The 16,463-nt window shown below is 39.9% G+C and overlaps 1 protein-coding gene across 3 annotated transcripts in view; it reads right to left on the bottom strand.

Annotated features, from left to right (window-relative positions):
* LOC124858238 (transcription factor SOX-6-like) overlaps positions 1–16,463 on the bottom strand; it is a 158,204-nt gene that overhangs the window by 12,620 nt on the left and 129,121 nt on the right. For all 3 annotated transcript variants that reach the window (XM_047350167.1, XM_047350186.1, XM_047350176.1), the window contains 2 exons: positions 15,817–16,000; positions 14,450–14,652 (listed from right to left, as the gene is read on the bottom strand). In XM_047350167.1, the coding sequence (XP_047206123.1) occupies positions 14,450–14,652; positions 15,817–16,000 (387 nt within the window). The remainder of the gene's footprint in view (positions 1–14,449; positions 14,653–15,816; positions 16,001–16,463) is intronic.

The following is a 16,463-nucleotide window of genomic DNA, read 5'->3' as shown; positions in this document are numbered from 1 at the left end:
GGCTAGGCTAATCTTTTGTGTTATCTATCTTCCCATAATCGTGTGCTTGTTCTAACTCTGCCAATCTGAATTGCCACTCCACTTTTGAGGCAACTTCTGGGAGCAGCTTGTCTTCTGGGCCTCTTGGCTAAAATTATCCCAGAGTGTGGCCGAAAACATCAAACCCTTAACACAGCTACCGCACATCCACACTCTTCTCTGTTTTTCCTTTTTTCTGTCTTCTTTTTCCCCTGCCTTTCTCCTCCACCCTTTGAGCTCCCGTTCTTTTTCTGGTGACAGAGGCATTTTGTTTGACGCAAAGAATGGTTGCCGGGTGAAGTCATGCCGCGGTAGCTGCTGGCAGAGTTGGTGGAACTTAGGGCCCACCGAATGAGTGAGTGAGTGTGTATGTGTGTGTGTGTGTGCATGCGTGCGTGCGTGCATGCGTGTGTGTGTGTGTGTGTGTGTGTGTGTGTGTGTGTGTGTGTGTGTGTGTGTGTTTATAGATGAGGAGTTGGTGCAGGCCAATGTCAGCACTACAGCAGGGCTGTAATCAGGCCTACCACAGAACATGTGCCTGGGCAGTGCCACGCTCACCGCAGGAAGCAACCTCCTAACAAAGGACTAAAGAAAAGAGAAAAAGAGAGGTAGGGAATGACAGAATGAGATAAAGTAAGGAATGGAAAACTAGTTTCAAGAAAAAAATAGGCACTCCACATAGAACCTCCCTTTAGGCTCATGCATTGCCAAACGACGGCTTATGGAAGGCCGCCCCAGATGACGCTTCTTCTGAAGATGTGGTTACAAGAAGTTTGGCAATCAGTCCCTAAAAGCTGAATGTCAGATGTTCTTGGTGCATAATTTTCAAACAGGTTAAACAGTTTGAGATGTATGTTTTTTTGAGGTAAATGGGAGGAGACAAATGGAAAAGTAGAGAAGAAGAAGTTGGGGATTTGGTTAATGGACCAAGACAGCATCAATCAACCAGCAGATTAACAGCAGACCTGGGTGAACATTTCAAGATATTCTCAGCGGTCGGGCTCATTTTGTTTTTCTTTAAAGTCCTCGCGGCAAACAAAAAAAGGAGCTGTCTCTCCATTGTTTAGTCGAGATTGAAATAGGTTTGGCTGACATATTTGTTGGTTTCTTACTGGACCACTGCCTTTTGGAGCATGGTAATAGAGTAAATACATTAAAAATAAATAGGAAAGCAGTCTAAAAGAAGTGCAACTCTCACTTTGAAATTTGTTAATATGTTAAAAAAATACCCCAGAGACAAATTCAACCAGCTGATGCAGTCGTCTCAACTCATCACTGCTTCCATTGGCCTGACAATGTGCTGATGCCAAATGTATATTTCTAAGTTTAGGAGTTACCCGACTCTTTTTGTTCTGCTTGGTTTCTTCTCTTCTTGGCGTTTGCAACTCGTCACTGCTGCTAAGGTAACCATCCAAACTTTGCTGTGTGTTTGAGAGTTTTTTTTCTTCTTCTTAATTCATACTGTATTGAGCTCATTACCACAGTTACAACTTGCTTTCTGCCAGCGCAGCCTGCCTCGAGCTGACCCACAACCGTTTACTGTCTCCTCCAGGACCAATCAAGTTTGGCAACCTCCTAAGCCCCCATACAATTCTTGCTTGCTCTGCCTTTCTCTGTTTTCCTTCTCAGATTTTCTTGTGTGCTGATAAAGTTGTCACTCAGCCCTGTTTTTTTTTTCTTGTCGTCTCTCCCCCCCCACACTTTGTTTTTAACTACCCACCCTTTGAGGTGGCTTTTTGCAGGTGCCACCTTGAGTATTGTTGCATACATTATTTAAACATATACCATTTAGCCATCAGATAAAGAAAAATTTATTAGGAGTCTTAGCTGCCTGAGCTTTTGGTTTTATGGGTACGCTTCTTACAAAGAAGAGACAGACAAACGGCTTTCTGTAGGTTGGGCCATATTAAATACAAGAGCCCAAAATGTATGTTTCCTGTAAGTTCCAAATCTATACAAATAATGCAGTCAGTTGAAAATCATGTGTATGGGAAATCTGAAAGTACGAACAGGGCTAGTAGATGTTGAAGAGAAAGGACAGCCTCTGTTAATTCTACCGTTTTATGTACTATAACATCTCTGGTCTTCATCACGTTCTAAAATCAATTGTCAATAAACAAAAACAACCCAGGTGGAAAAATCCACCTCTGCTTCTTCCTTTGGATTGAAGAGGTAAAGTAGCAGCTAGGTGCTGCTAATCAGATGCATGCAATTAATTGAACATCTGAAGAGGTTTTGGCAGTTTGCTGATCTGAAGCATTAATTGTGCATTAACACTTTGCCAAGAGGGAAAGACATCAGCAAGGATCTCACAGGAACAATTGCTGCAGCCCATAAATCTAGTATGGTTATAATGTAATTTCCAAACTTTTTTAAGTCCCTTGTCCAATAGTGAAAAAGATCATTCACAAATTGAAAACATTCTAAACAGTTGCCCATCGTCTCTGGAGTGGATGCCCAAATAAATGCACCCCTTAGTTAGAATGTGAAATGCCCAGAAAATTTGCAAACTAACCAATAGCTTAAATTGGGACTCTTCAGGCCTCAGATAGCATGCTAACTTCTTAAGCACAAGGGTCCCCTTACAAGGGGACTTGGCATTTTTAGCTTGTAGCTGACTAACTCTGAGACTGACACACACTTACCATATGTCCAGATCCTCATCTGAGACTCCTCTACAAAAGTATCTACTCCATTCTTATATCCACTGACCAGAGCTCAAACGCCATGCAAAAAAGCACACAGATAGCCAATATGCAACTTATGACCAAGAACTGTTTTGAAGTGTGGCATGATTCAAAGTGAACTGTTTTTTCTTTGCTTCATTCTCCATTTTTCATTATAGTTTGTTTGTATATATAGTTTGGAATTAGTGTGAAAATAAAGGGTGTTGAAGAAATAAAAAATGTTTTTTTTAAAATAAACACTAGTTCTATGACCAAATGTATAATATCAACTCACATTTTCAATTCCAAGAATAAATTCAAAATTTCAATAGTTGTGCCAAACTGTGCCAAAGTGTGCCAAAATGGCACAGTAGGGGTCCGCCTGGATTTGTTTCAGTCTAAACATGTATAACTTTTCAATTGCTTGTTGTGTTGACACCAGACTGGCTACAATGTCACTCAGATGTTGTAGTTACAATTTATTGTGTTTATTTCTTTACAGCAAGAGTAAGAGGTTTTGTATGTAAACATCTGGGGTGTTTTTGGCAGAACCTATTGGCATTTAAACCTCATTTACTCAGGTCCAGAATAATTTACTCTCAAATTTTCACATCAATGTCATCCTCCAGGACCTTTCTGTTAGTTGATACCAAGATTACCAGTTTAGGCATTGTACTAGTTGAGAAATCCCTTGTAAAGCATTTTAAGGAAAACAGACCATTGGGCTTAAGAGGTTAAATGTCAAAGTTCATGACAGTACATTTGGAAAAATTTTGAACAAATTTGGTTGGTTTGGAAGGGTTGCCAGAAAAAAAAAACCTTTACACGAAAACATATGGCAGCATGACATAGACTTGGAAAAAAAGCCACAAGACTTCAAAACAATATATATATGCTTTATGTATCTGGGTAAAAAAAATTCTTACAGGGTTTAGATGTGTCTCTGCTCCAACACTGCTCATTTAAATGGCTAAATTACCTCCTCGGCATCTCATCAATTCGCCAGAGGCCTTGTAATTAGGTAACAATTCATTCAAGCGTACTGAAGCTGAAAAATATCTAAAACTTGCAAGACTGTAGCCCTTGACGACTGACATTGGACAGCACTGTTCTAGGGTCAAATTTGATGCCATATGTCCAACAGCTGAAGAAAAAGTGTTTGAGCAATAAAAAATGCTGGAAGAAACAAAATTGGCTTAAATCATATCATGACAAAGGGACAGACTTATAAAGTCATACTGAATACAAGCACTTCAAGTTCAAAAGGTGGTTGAACAAGTTTTTGAATCATGGGATGCACTTAGTTGTCTACATATAGCTTTTCCATTTGGGCCCTAAACAAATATGAGGCCCCATTTGGGCCTTATATTTGTTTAATAAATAATAATGTTGGGACATTATGGCGTCCCTGGGTGGGCATTATCATGAACAGCTTGCACTGTACATAAATGCGAATGAATAAACCACAGCTGCACATTATTGATGTACCAAGTGATTAGCTTAAAACCAGCTGTCATTGGTCACAATGGGACTCAAAACATCAGAGTTCTAACATCAGATGTCACTGATTATATTTAAGAGAACATTATAACTCATGACATTCCAGGTGTTCACAAATTTAGACTTTTGTCAGAATTAATAACTCCAATATCTCCATGCTAGTAACAATCAACTCTGCTACATAGGCAAAGTTTTAGATGTTCTGACTCTGGTTTCTTCTGTGTAAGCAATGACTTGAGACTTGGTTTAACTTCAGTTAACCTCTCTGTCCAGACAGTTGCTGCATGTCTGCATCCAGAGGCTGTGTTTTGTGTACGACCACAATCTGAAACTGAATTAACTTTGCAGTTAATTTTAGTATCTGACCTAATTTTGATGCATGTATCCATTTTGGAACTTTAGATTTGTTTTATGTTTTGAAAGAAACGATTTATTGCCAGATTAAATCCCAAATTTAGTCTAATCCACCCTGCCATAAAGGGGGGTGAACCAAAACTCAAATTGCAATTATTACCCTTTGCATTTTTAAACAGAATTCCCTTAAAGGTTAAGAGTAGTATCTAATCACTAGTTCCTCCCAAAGAAAGGTAAAACAATTAACACTAAAGTCACAAAATATCCTTAGAGAAAGGTGTAGCATTATAACACTTAGAGCACAGTGTTGTCAAAAGTCACAGGTTGAATGATCAACTTCTGTGTTCATTTTACACTCATACAAATGTTTGCAATATATGTATAGTCAAAAATACATATATAGCTGGACATACATTTGTTGTTGCTTTTAGCAATATTCTGATAACTTTGTTGTTGTTTTGTAGTGTCTGCCAGAATAATGGAATCAAACTCCATTATGAATTCAGCAGACGTGAAGATGCAGAAAACTGCTGATCTCATCCGTTTGTCTCCAGATGAGCGGGATGTTTTAAATCAGTTTGACCTTGCTGCATGTGATGAAAAGATTCAAGAATTACTTGACCAAATTGAAAATCCAACTAGAGATGCTCTGATTTCAGATGTTGTTGGTAGGCTTACCTTGTTGTATCAGCAGAAATCACAACTGGAAGCTAAAATATATTTTCAGTTACAGACTGACCACCAGATGGCCCTTGAAAGAGAGGATGCTGCAAAGCTTGAGCTCTCAAAAGCTGAGGAGAGGGCCATGAAAGCTGAAGCAAAGTTACTGGACCTGAAGGCAGATGAGCTCAAGAAAGCTTCATCCCAAAGGGGGAACAGGCCCCCACCTTTCAGGTACCTGATTTGCATTTTCACTCGCAGCAGCCACAGCAGGGGGCAGACTCAGACAGCAGGCATCCAGCACCTAGGTCAGAGTCTTCCCTTCCTAAATTTAGTCAAAGTGTTCAACTTACTTCCACAGACCTTAACAGAAGTACTGGAAGTCAGATGTTCTCCAGTGGTTTCCTGCCATATCCCATTTCAGTGAACAACCACCAAGATGACCAAGTGCCGGACTCAGCGTGCACAAGTGGTCCAATTAGGTGGAAGGAGCACCATTCCAGCCTGATCGGCACCCCTCTCCTTTCTGACTCTGTGTCGACCCCTAGGGGCCAGGAGAGGCGCACATGGTTCTCAGGTGACTCAATCCAACCTGACCCACCACCACTTGCACGAATACCTTCATTAGAAAGCTCTCATTTAAATCATGAGAAAACTTGTTTTCTTCCACCATTTCATGAACCTAACCAGCATGACTTCTCAGATGGACGTGGTCCACCTTGGGAGCACGGTGTCCGTTTCAAACAGCTTGAATCCCTTGCTAAGGACATAGAAGTTTTAGATCCAGGTAGCCAGGAGTCAAATATTGATGCTTACCTGTTTGAGGTGGAACATTGTCTTCTTGACTTGCGTTTTCCTTCTGATCGTGAGAAACTGAGGCTTATTTGGAAAACAACAGCTAAGAGCGTTCATGTGTTCATAAAAACTCTTCCTCCCGAAATTAGTGACAGTTATTCAGCTCTCTGTCAGGCTCTTAGAGAAGAGTACTATGTTTACAGAGATTAAGCCGCTGCCACTATTAATGCTTTGACAGTTTTGCAAAAACAGTATGAAGCTCCCAGAGAATATTTCCACCATTTAAAGACAGCTTATTTTCAGGGATGTTATGCTCCAGGTCTTGAAGAAGACCACACTTTTAAGTCTTTGTTTCTTTACAACCTCCACGTTAGTGTGCAGTATGATGTGACCATGCATTGCATAACAGAGAATCTCTCCATGCAGGAGACTCGTAGATATGCTCAGCTTGTGTGGGAAACACGTGTCAGACAGAGCAGGAAAAGGCAAAGTTAGAGTGTTAAACATTCTAACTGAGAACAGGCCTAAGAAGAAGTGCAAAATCAGTCCCCAAGTGATGCAACAGAACCAGGGGGGTGGTAACTGGCACCAGCCAAAAGACAAGCAGCCAGTTAAAAGACAAACACTTTTTCACAGTGCAACATCAAACTGTAAGGTTGGTGGCAAAGAGTGGAGCCACTCCAAAGATGTCATCGCAAAGGAGGAGTTTGAGATGATCTACAGGTGCGTTATAACTGAGGTAACGGCGTTCCTAAAAGACGTGGCAAGCCATTGCAGTCCAGAATCAACCCTGTAAGCCCCAAAGACTGTGAACTTCATCCCATTCTTCGGAACTAAAAGGGGGAATGTTGGGACCCACAGCCATGGATTTGAACATTAAAACTCCGGTACAAGCTTTTCTGGAACTTTCAAAATAAATTGCATTAACCTACTTCCAGCACAACTTAGGAATTGGGGGTAACAGCAGATTTCCCATGATGCCACTGCCAGCATAAACCCCCCCACCTTCCCACAAATCTTTCTCTTCCATGCCGGTGATCATTGGAATAGGAGGAGACAGCGCACTAATGTCTCTTTGCTGGCAAACAGACATAAACTTTTCAACTGGATCCAAGGTGTCATACGATCCCACGATCGTATGCACAAGTTAAGTATTGATGTACTGATGAATTACTGTTGAAAGAATCCGGTATTCATTCATAAAAAGGGGTAAATTAAGGTATAAGCATTGCTTACTTTCTCTCTGAGGCCTGCAGAAGCAAACCATCCCAGAGAAGTCCCCAGTAGAGATGCTGTCTCTGCAAGCCGAGTGAAGCGGTTTTCCCTGCCTGAGAGAAGGACAACAGGAGCCGCATCACCGTGGTTACGGTAACGTGCAGTGTGGTTGGCGTCTTTCATCCACAGCTACGGAGGTTAGCTTGAAGCTAACCCTTTGTTCACAGAGTGGCCGCAACTTCAACCCCCCAACAGCTACGGAGGTTAGCTGATTCTGGTGCTAAGCTATCAGCTACTTTTGTTAGCTCAACTGCTAACCGGTAAGAATACGTGGTCGTTACTAAAGAGTATTTAACAGAAAGGTTGTTAGTTTTCAAGCTAGTGAATAATAGTCCCTAAACATCATTTTACTAAATTTGATAACTAAGTAAACACCATTAAGCCCCATTTCTCCAGAAAGATTTGGCTCTTTTCCAAAATGCTCCCTTAATAATATTTCTTTAAATACTATTTTAATAAATAAAGGCAGCTAATTAGACACCGTTGAGAAATGGTCATCCAGAAGGTTGGTTTTATTCAGCAGATCATTCTTTAAAACATTATTTTATTAAAATAATATTTTATCTGATCTTGCATTGTGAATGGTTGTCTAAACGTTTGCTGATTATTGCCTAAGTTGGTTCCAAGACTAACTTAACTTCACTTCCAGATTCTTCAAGATAATCCCTGGTTCTCAAACATAAACATTGCATGGTAATGTTGCATCACTCTTTTGGTCATAATTATCAATCATCTTTAATCAACTTGTTTATGTTGTACATAGTTCAGTAGTCTTCATTATTCTTTAATTCTGCTTAGTAGTTTAGTTGAATTGTTTTAGCAAAGTAAAGAGTTTGTTAATTGAAATATGTTTGACTTTGAGTTGACTTATGTTTGTTAATAAATTCTTGTATTTTAAGAAATTGTGTGAATTCATTCCATATATGTGCAGAGTTTATGCTGTTCAATAATGTCAGAGCTTGGCTCACACCTTTCTATTTTGTCCTAATACCATCGCCTTACTGGGCTGGTATTCACAAGACAACCCTTAACAGACCCAAATATTATTTGATAAAATATTAAAATATTAATATTAAATAATATTCACAGATTAATAATCCTAACAATAAAATCTCTCAGACATATCTGTACAATTTAGGTTAGATGTTGGCAATTTAGCCAAGGTCATTTTTCATATGTACTTGTACATGAAACCCTAGAAGAAGGGTTTCTTTTTGTCATAACTGTAGCAAAGAGATTAAGTAAAAGTTGAAAACAACGACAAATACCCATTCCCTATCTCAAATGAACTACATTAATGAGATTATCTATGATGTATATGACTCTGAGTGAGTAAGCAGATGTTGGACAAGTAAAGAGTATTTCTGTTATTGAGTGATTTGTAAATTTAAAGCTTTCACCTTTGTTTTTCTATGGTAAAATGCAGGCTTGGAGCAAGTCAGTTGGTGTTCAGCATGATACAGATCATGTAAAGAATACAAATTCTGCAGGACTGACTTGCACTAATTTACCTAAATCCTTCCTTGTTCTTACGTTGTAATGTGACAAATGACTGCTTACAGTTTTTCATCACACAATGATGTGTAACGTTCTTGTCTTTCAGATGCTCAACAGGACTTATGTGGGTTTACTGAGTGCTTTGTAACTGATACAAATGAGCGTGCACAGTCTGTTTTTGCATATACATGTGCACACCCACACAGAGTTAAACACAGTGACTATTTCTGTGAGCTCTGGCAGCCACAGGCCAGCTGGAAGCAACGTTAGCGTAAGGTGATACTCAACAATGCCACTAACTGGCCAGGCCTGTAGTCTGTACACCAGCTAAAAGGATCTTAACATGTCCAAAGCAGAGCTAGGACACCAACACACTAAAATACACACACAGAAAGAATACTGGGATCATTTTTACTTCTCAGAGAAATGTCTATGTAGTCACTGCTGCAAAAGAATACCCTGGGCGCAAAAATACATGCACATCGAAATAAGCAAAAATGCACTCAGATGGCCATCCAGTGACTCCTTTTGAGCCGAATCAGCGGGAGCAATAAATAGCTCAACATTTAACACTGAGATATCAATTACAGCTTTTGCCCCTTTTTTCAATAAAAGACAAATCTGCTGTCGGTGCAGTGTCATGAAACAAAAGGGCTCAGACTGAGCATTAAAGTTTCAAGGGGAAGAAACTGAGTCGGAAACTTATTCAGCGAACAAAAAACAAAGAGCAGTCCAAGGTAAAGAAAAAGTGCCGCTCTTCTTGAGGTGGAAGTGGTGAGTCACACTCTTGAGTCCCCGTTAAGTTCCATCCATGAATTGTTAAGGACAGAGCGAAGCCTTTGGGAGTATTGGAAAAAGAAGAACAAAAAAAATGGGCGCACACCGATAGAGTTGTTTGGCTAGATTTAATGATGTCTTCACAGCTGCATGTGTTTGAGTGCTTGTTGTTAGGTGGTGTACAACATGACAACAAAAGCAGAGGAACACTGGCAGCTTTGAACAGGAAACAATCACTTTAAAACTTTCCCAATGAGCTTTTTATTTGTAGGTGTGCAGCTGTAAACTAAATAACTGCATTGCTTTGGTTTTGTTCCTATAAAGTTGGAAAATGTAGAGTTTCAGCAACATACAACAATCTTTGTGAAACCCACCCACCTTAATGTTTGACTGTTTCTAAGTTAACAGTAAATAAAAAAAATCGCTTTGAAGCACAAATTCATCTCAGTGGTACTTTTAGGTGGACCTGCAGCAGACAACTCACATTAAACATTTATCAAGAATTTATCTGCAATTGTTCTATAATTTATGTTTATGATTATCTCACTGTTTACTGGTATAATGACTTTTAAAGAAAAACCCACTCGGGACTGAAAGTTGAGTACAGCGCTATATTTTTCTGCCAGATTTCGAATGTTTTCCTGGTAAAGATGCGAAGCAAACAAGTCCAAAAGAATCAAAACAGGCCATCCTTAGAGTGCACCAAATCATGACCTACTTGGGGTTGAGGAGGGTTCAAAGTCTCTAGCCCTAAAATATTTATGACTTCCTCTTCTCCCCTTTTATCTGCTTGGTTTTGAGCAACATGGGATCAATTGCACAGGAGAGTTGGTTTAATCGTGTTCCCCATTTTTCCAGGATGTCTGATCCTAACAATCCATAATCGGCTGATCAGACTAATTTAAGATGTTTTGGAATCTGAATTTCTCCTGTGGATATGAGCTCTTGGTACAAAGGCAACATATTGGTCAGCCTACGGGACAAACATAAGCAGAAGACATAAGAGTGTATAGGAGATAGAGATGGTCGGAGAAATTGGCTGGTGACCGTAGTTGGCAGATTTGTAGCTTGATTGCCCTAACTGGTGACCAGCCTGTGAGAACCTAAAAATCCTATCTTTTCTGATCAGCAAACATTTCATACCTAAGCTTTAGCAGATCGTACAAAAGACACTTTTTGTTGTAAAAGCTGTTGCCGAGAGAGGAAAAGTAAAAGTTTACTATTTTCAGTATCAGTATTCAAAATTCATTCAGGGTAGGAAAGAGAGGAAGAGTTTCAGCCGATAACAGGAAGGCTGAACGCATTGCAGCAAAGCTGTTCTCTTTTAAGCCTCAGAGGTTTTACCTTCATGGAACATGCTTGATTTGGAAATGTATTTGGAAATGCTGAGAATCTTTTTGACCTCCACAATTATTGATTGATTGATTGTTTTTTTATTTGTACAGAGACAGTGCACAACAATACATTGACCTAAAAATAGGAAATATGCATGGTGCCAGGTTATAGCAAAAGATGCTAATTTCCACCTGTAGTCCCTTGACAGGTTGATGTTAATCATACAACACAATTGTAACAGACCTCGCCCCTCAGTTACACCAGTTATTAAAGATTTCCAGGGATTTATCATTTCTCTATCACACGGTTGTACCTATACAATAAACATACCTATTTGTTCATACACACATACACTTTCGCACTCTCACATACTTTCCAAAAGAACCAATTATACTTTCATTTACACACATTCATCACTAATGAGTTCTGACCTGCTTTGATAAAAGCCTTTTCTTTGTCAAATGTGCAAACATTGAGAAACTTGTACATGTTACAATTGTACACTTTATACAATTAAGGAAAGAATATGCCACTGTTCATTGTTAGAAAAGCAAACCTGCTAATTACACTGATTAGGTACTTGCATGGAATGTTAAAAACAGTTAAAAATGTGAACTCTTTCATTTTTTTCTTTTTCTTAAAATATATATATTAAAAAAAATGTTTTTACAGTTGGGGTGGGAGATTTGGGCTTCTTTAGGGCACCAGTTGCATAAAGAAATAAGATTTTCATCACTAAACTCCACACAGTAACTGCATTTAATCATTTTTTTAAATTTATTGATATTTATTGATGTATGGAACAAACAATGGGGAAAATAAAAAGTAACAATACCAACCAACAACACAGCCAATTTTTGGAGTTTCCAAACATCATTAACAGGAATTTATTGTGATGATAATTTCAAATTTGTTTCATAAGACATTCTTTACCATAAACGATATGATAAATGCCCACCCCTATTTTAAAGCAACTGATCTCTCACACACACACACACACATACATTAGAGCAGTGCCTCTGCTTTAAATATAAACAATAAACAGACTCGGGACAAAAAGGCCAAAAAAATTGTTATTATCTTAGCAGGTTTTACATCTTCAAATTGTTCTTTAAATTCTCAAAGAGATATTCTGAAATAGAGAAAATCGGTCAAAGCTATACAAAAACTGGAGATCAGAAATTAGCCATATTGTACATCTCTGGGGGAGGACCTTTTTCTCTTAAAAACGCCCTGTAATTGGGCTTTGACGCCTCTCCAGGGCAAACGCACACATACACACACACACACATACACCTACGGACACAGGCTAATGTTAACACAATCTATCAAAAACTGAAAAAGCCCCAATCACATAGTCAAGGCAAGCTCACAAACATACACACACTAACACGCCAGAACTATCACTTGTCATTGGCCCAGCTGCTCCCTCTTCAAAGCTCTTGGCTTCTGGGTGGCCGTAGAGATGAGAGGAGAAAAAGAGAAGGTTTTAAGAGCACCAGCAGCCTGAGCCAAATTACACCAAAAATAATCCATGAATATTCCTCAGACCAAGCCGTTGTCTGAGGAGAAATCTAAGAAACTCAGCCAAGGTAATCCAGAAGATAAATGTGCCACCAGAATGAAGGAGCTTCAGAATCACAGAGAGTATGTCGCTGTGTATGTGTATGTTTAAAAGCGCAAGAGACAGAACCTAATATTGTAGGGGGTAAATGAAGAATGCCCTCAGCAGGTCATCGTGGTGCATTAGTATGATGTGTAATATCTTTTAAACTAGCCAAAAATCCCCACTAACGCTTGGTAGCATCTGGCTTTCAGCACATTGGTTTGGACTGGGTTAGGGCTTTTTATCTGCAGCTGGGCCAAATCATTTGCAATTGTTTGCGGTATTTAGTTGTTCCATCCCCAGTCAGCCGTGATGGAAACTCAACATCCAGGTGCACTTGCCTGCTACATGGGCAGCAAGAATGGACACAGTTTGATTTTGGCTGACTGTTCTGGAAGTCTTTGGTGTTTACCTGTTGCCACTCACCAGATTGAAATGACTGTGCTTATCAACAGGTTTCTGCATTACTTGATGGTATACTGATTAGGTAATGTGGTAGGATGTCCTATAGCAAGGAAACATCAAAAACATGCCAGACAGTTGGGCTCCAGGTCCAGGGCTGGATACTGATTACTTAGAGGACAACCGCTCAAAAAGATCACTTTAAATAAGTTTTGTAAGGCCTACGCGGATGTCTGGTAAACAGGGACTGGCCTGGTCACACCCTTGTGACCAGGCCAGTCAGAAGATATGAGTCAAAATTGCAATTGTATTGTTGAAATATATACTTATATTAAACAGCCACTTTATTAAGTAGACTTCAACTGCTATAAACACAATTTAGCACATACATACCAGCAACTCAGTGCATTTATGCACCTACTTGAAATGAAAATGGCTTAATTAGTTGAAATGACTTTGAACATGGCATATTTGTTGGTGCAAAATGGGCTGGTCAGAACATTTCTGAAACTACCGATCTACGGGAATTTTCCTTCACCATCTCACAGGTTTACAGAGAATTGTTTGAAAGAAGAAAATATCCAGTGAGCAGCAGTTGTGTAGACAAAAATGTCTTGTTGATGTCAAACCTTGCAGCAGGGGACTGCAGTAATAGAAGACCACACAGGGTGTCACTCCTGTCCGATTAAAACGTTAACCTGGGTCTACACTTCACACATGCTCAACAAAACTGGGCACTAACCATTAAGAAAAAATGTTGCCTGGTCTGATAAGTCTTGATTTAATTTTCAATATTTAGATGGCAAGGGTCATAATTTGGTGTTACAAGGGGAAAGCACGGATCTATCCTGCCTTGAATAAAAGGCTTCAGGCTGGTGGTATTGGTATAATGGTGTGGGGGATAGTTTCTTGGTAATCTATGGGCTCTTAGTAACACCCTACATGAGTAATGTTGCTGACCATTTCCATACCTATATTATCATAGTGTACCCACATTCTGATGGCTTACAAAGCTCAGATTATCTCAAATTGGTTTCCTGAACATGACAATGATTTCTTTGCACTCCAGTGGCACCCACAGGCACTACATTTCACTCCAAGAGAGCATCTTTGGGATGTGTTGAAACAGGAGATTTCCACCAGTCCAGTCGACAAATATCCACCAACTAAATGATCTTATCATGTCAAAATGGGCCACAACATCTGAGGAATGTTTCCGACACCTTGTTGGACCTATGGCATTAGGAACTGAGGTAGTTTTAAAGGTAAAACGAGGCCCATCTTGGAACTAGCAAGATGTACCCAATAAAGCATCAGCTGCTCATGTGAAGCACCAGATGATGAGAGCAGCTTTATGTCAAACAAGCTTGTGGTAAAGTAGAGAGAGAGCCATGAATTTTATTCATCACCTGCAGGATGTTAGAAAACAGTTACAGCAAATGTTAAGTGTTTAAAGGAATGGACTCTGGTATTGTAAAACAGATTATACCTCACTGCCTCCTATAAACATCATTAGTGACAAGAGTGGACACATCCTAACATGTATCCTTCACATCCTTCTAACCTTGTTGCTGTTGTTGAAGTTCATGCTGCTAAGTGCAGACAGTTTGGCCTCCAGACTCTGGTGGCCTGGCTGCTGTTGCTGCTGCTGATGGTGGAGCTGTTCCCTCTGGATCTGCTCCCTCATGCTCCTGGCCTCCTGGATGGCTTTCATTACCGCGTCTTGGTCCCCAAACAGCGCTGAGGAGTTAAGGCTGGACAGGATGTCTGCAAATGACACAGCAGATGAAAGGTTTAAAGCATGAAAAATTACACTCTTAATGTAAGTACAAGAAGGCAAATGTTTAGTTAGATAAAGCAAACTGCATCTTAAGATTCTAGTAGCATAAAAGTCGAATCTAATTTCTGTCCTGGTCCAAGGTTTTGTTTTCCCCTGATTTCTAAATTGTGACTGGCAAACCTCTTTTAATTTGGTTGAATTAGTTTAGAGAGACAGTTTAATTACTTAAAGTGTACATATCTAAATACACCCTTAATATAATTCAAACAAATGTAATCAAAACTGTTTTTTGCTCTGAAATCACATCCACATGTTTTCCAGTTCAAAACTGAAGAGAACCTCCTCCCCCTTGTTTGTGCGCCACACTTCTCACTTTTGAAGCCAACGTGCACTTGAGGAATTAAAAGAAATAAAAGGATGCAAAGTTTCCGTTGCCCTCCTCGTTTAATTAGCAGACAAGTAGGAAGCACTGTACGCTTGGGTGGCCGTTAAAACGGGCAAAAAATAACACAAGCGTCGCGTCCTCAAAGCCACTATAGAGAAGCTGGTGAAATTGTTTTCTGGGGGGGGAGGGGTGGCATAATGAGAGGCTTTAGATTGGCCTTAATAACAGATAGCAGAGGTAGGAGTATAAAAGGTCTAGCGCGGGCAGACAATAATGCGAGGAAGCTCTTAAAAACCAAATAACGTGTGCTGGGTTTCACTGCTTCCGCTGCCAGGGTTTTCATTGGGGCTAAATACAGGGCTTTGGACTCCTGTAAAACACAAACACTCAGTCAGATTACACACACACACATACACACAGAGGTCTCCTGGTGAGGTTGAAGTGTCTGCAGTCGTTCAGGCGCAGGCAATGCGGCAAAGTGTGTCTGTGGGTGGCAGGGAGGAGTGAAGTGTCTGACTGTGTGATGTTTTTGTTTTTACGGTTAAAGGGACGACAAAATTTTTACACAAAAGCGAGGATGTGTTTGTTAGGGGCGGATGTACAGTATAGATCTGGGGAAGTGCGTTCGCACTCTGTTGTTCTTCTTGGCTTAGAGTAGCGTAGTTTAAGTGAAAGAACATGTGAGTGAAGTCAGTGCAAGCAGGTTCATCAGACTGGGGGGACTGTTAGTCTAGATATAAACTGGTGTACTGTTATTGCCACCTACCCAGGGATGTGTTTCTGCCCATGCTTGGGATGGAGATGGGGCTGGGGATGCGACCCTTGCCCATGTTGCTTGGGCTGGTCTTGTTTCTAGGGAGCAGGCTCTGTGTCGGTGACGTCGGAGAGCGATAAGGCTCGGCTGTCTTAGGTCTGGCTGAGAGGTTCAGTGGCTGTGTGGATCCTTCTTCCTGGTAACAAAATAGGCAAGTGAAGAGATGTTAGTGGTGTAAACATAAATTCTACTCAAGAGACCAGATAACATTTGATGTATGATTTATAACACAAAACCAGTTAATAAAAAATAGTCTTGTCCCAACTAAGATATTTTTGCCAAACTAAGATTTTCTGCCTTGTTTGCAGCTCATGTCAACACACAGGAAGTGGCAAAACTTATACATTTAAAATGGTTTTCAAAGTGAAGAGTTAAAAAAAACAAAATTGTTGGTGCAGTCATGATTTATAAAAGGAGAACATTAAAAAACAAAGACAAAAAGATCCACGTTGCAATCTCTCACTATTACTGTCTGCGCTTCAACTCACAGCACTAGTGATGGAGGTTTTTAATTTCTATTGTTTTAATGTCACACCTGTCTCTGTTTTCAGTGAACATAGAGCTGAAAGAAAATAAAGACTGAGAGGAACAGAAAATAA

This window comes from Girardinichthys multiradiatus, chromosome 2 (assembly GCF_021462225.1).
Source record: "Girardinichthys multiradiatus isolate DD_20200921_A chromosome 2, DD_fGirMul_XY1, whole genome shotgun sequence".
Classification (NCBI taxonomy): Eukaryota; Metazoa; Chordata; class Actinopteri; order Cyprinodontiformes; family Goodeidae; genus Girardinichthys; species Girardinichthys multiradiatus.
This window is presented reverse-complemented; position numbering and strand designations above follow the sequence as displayed.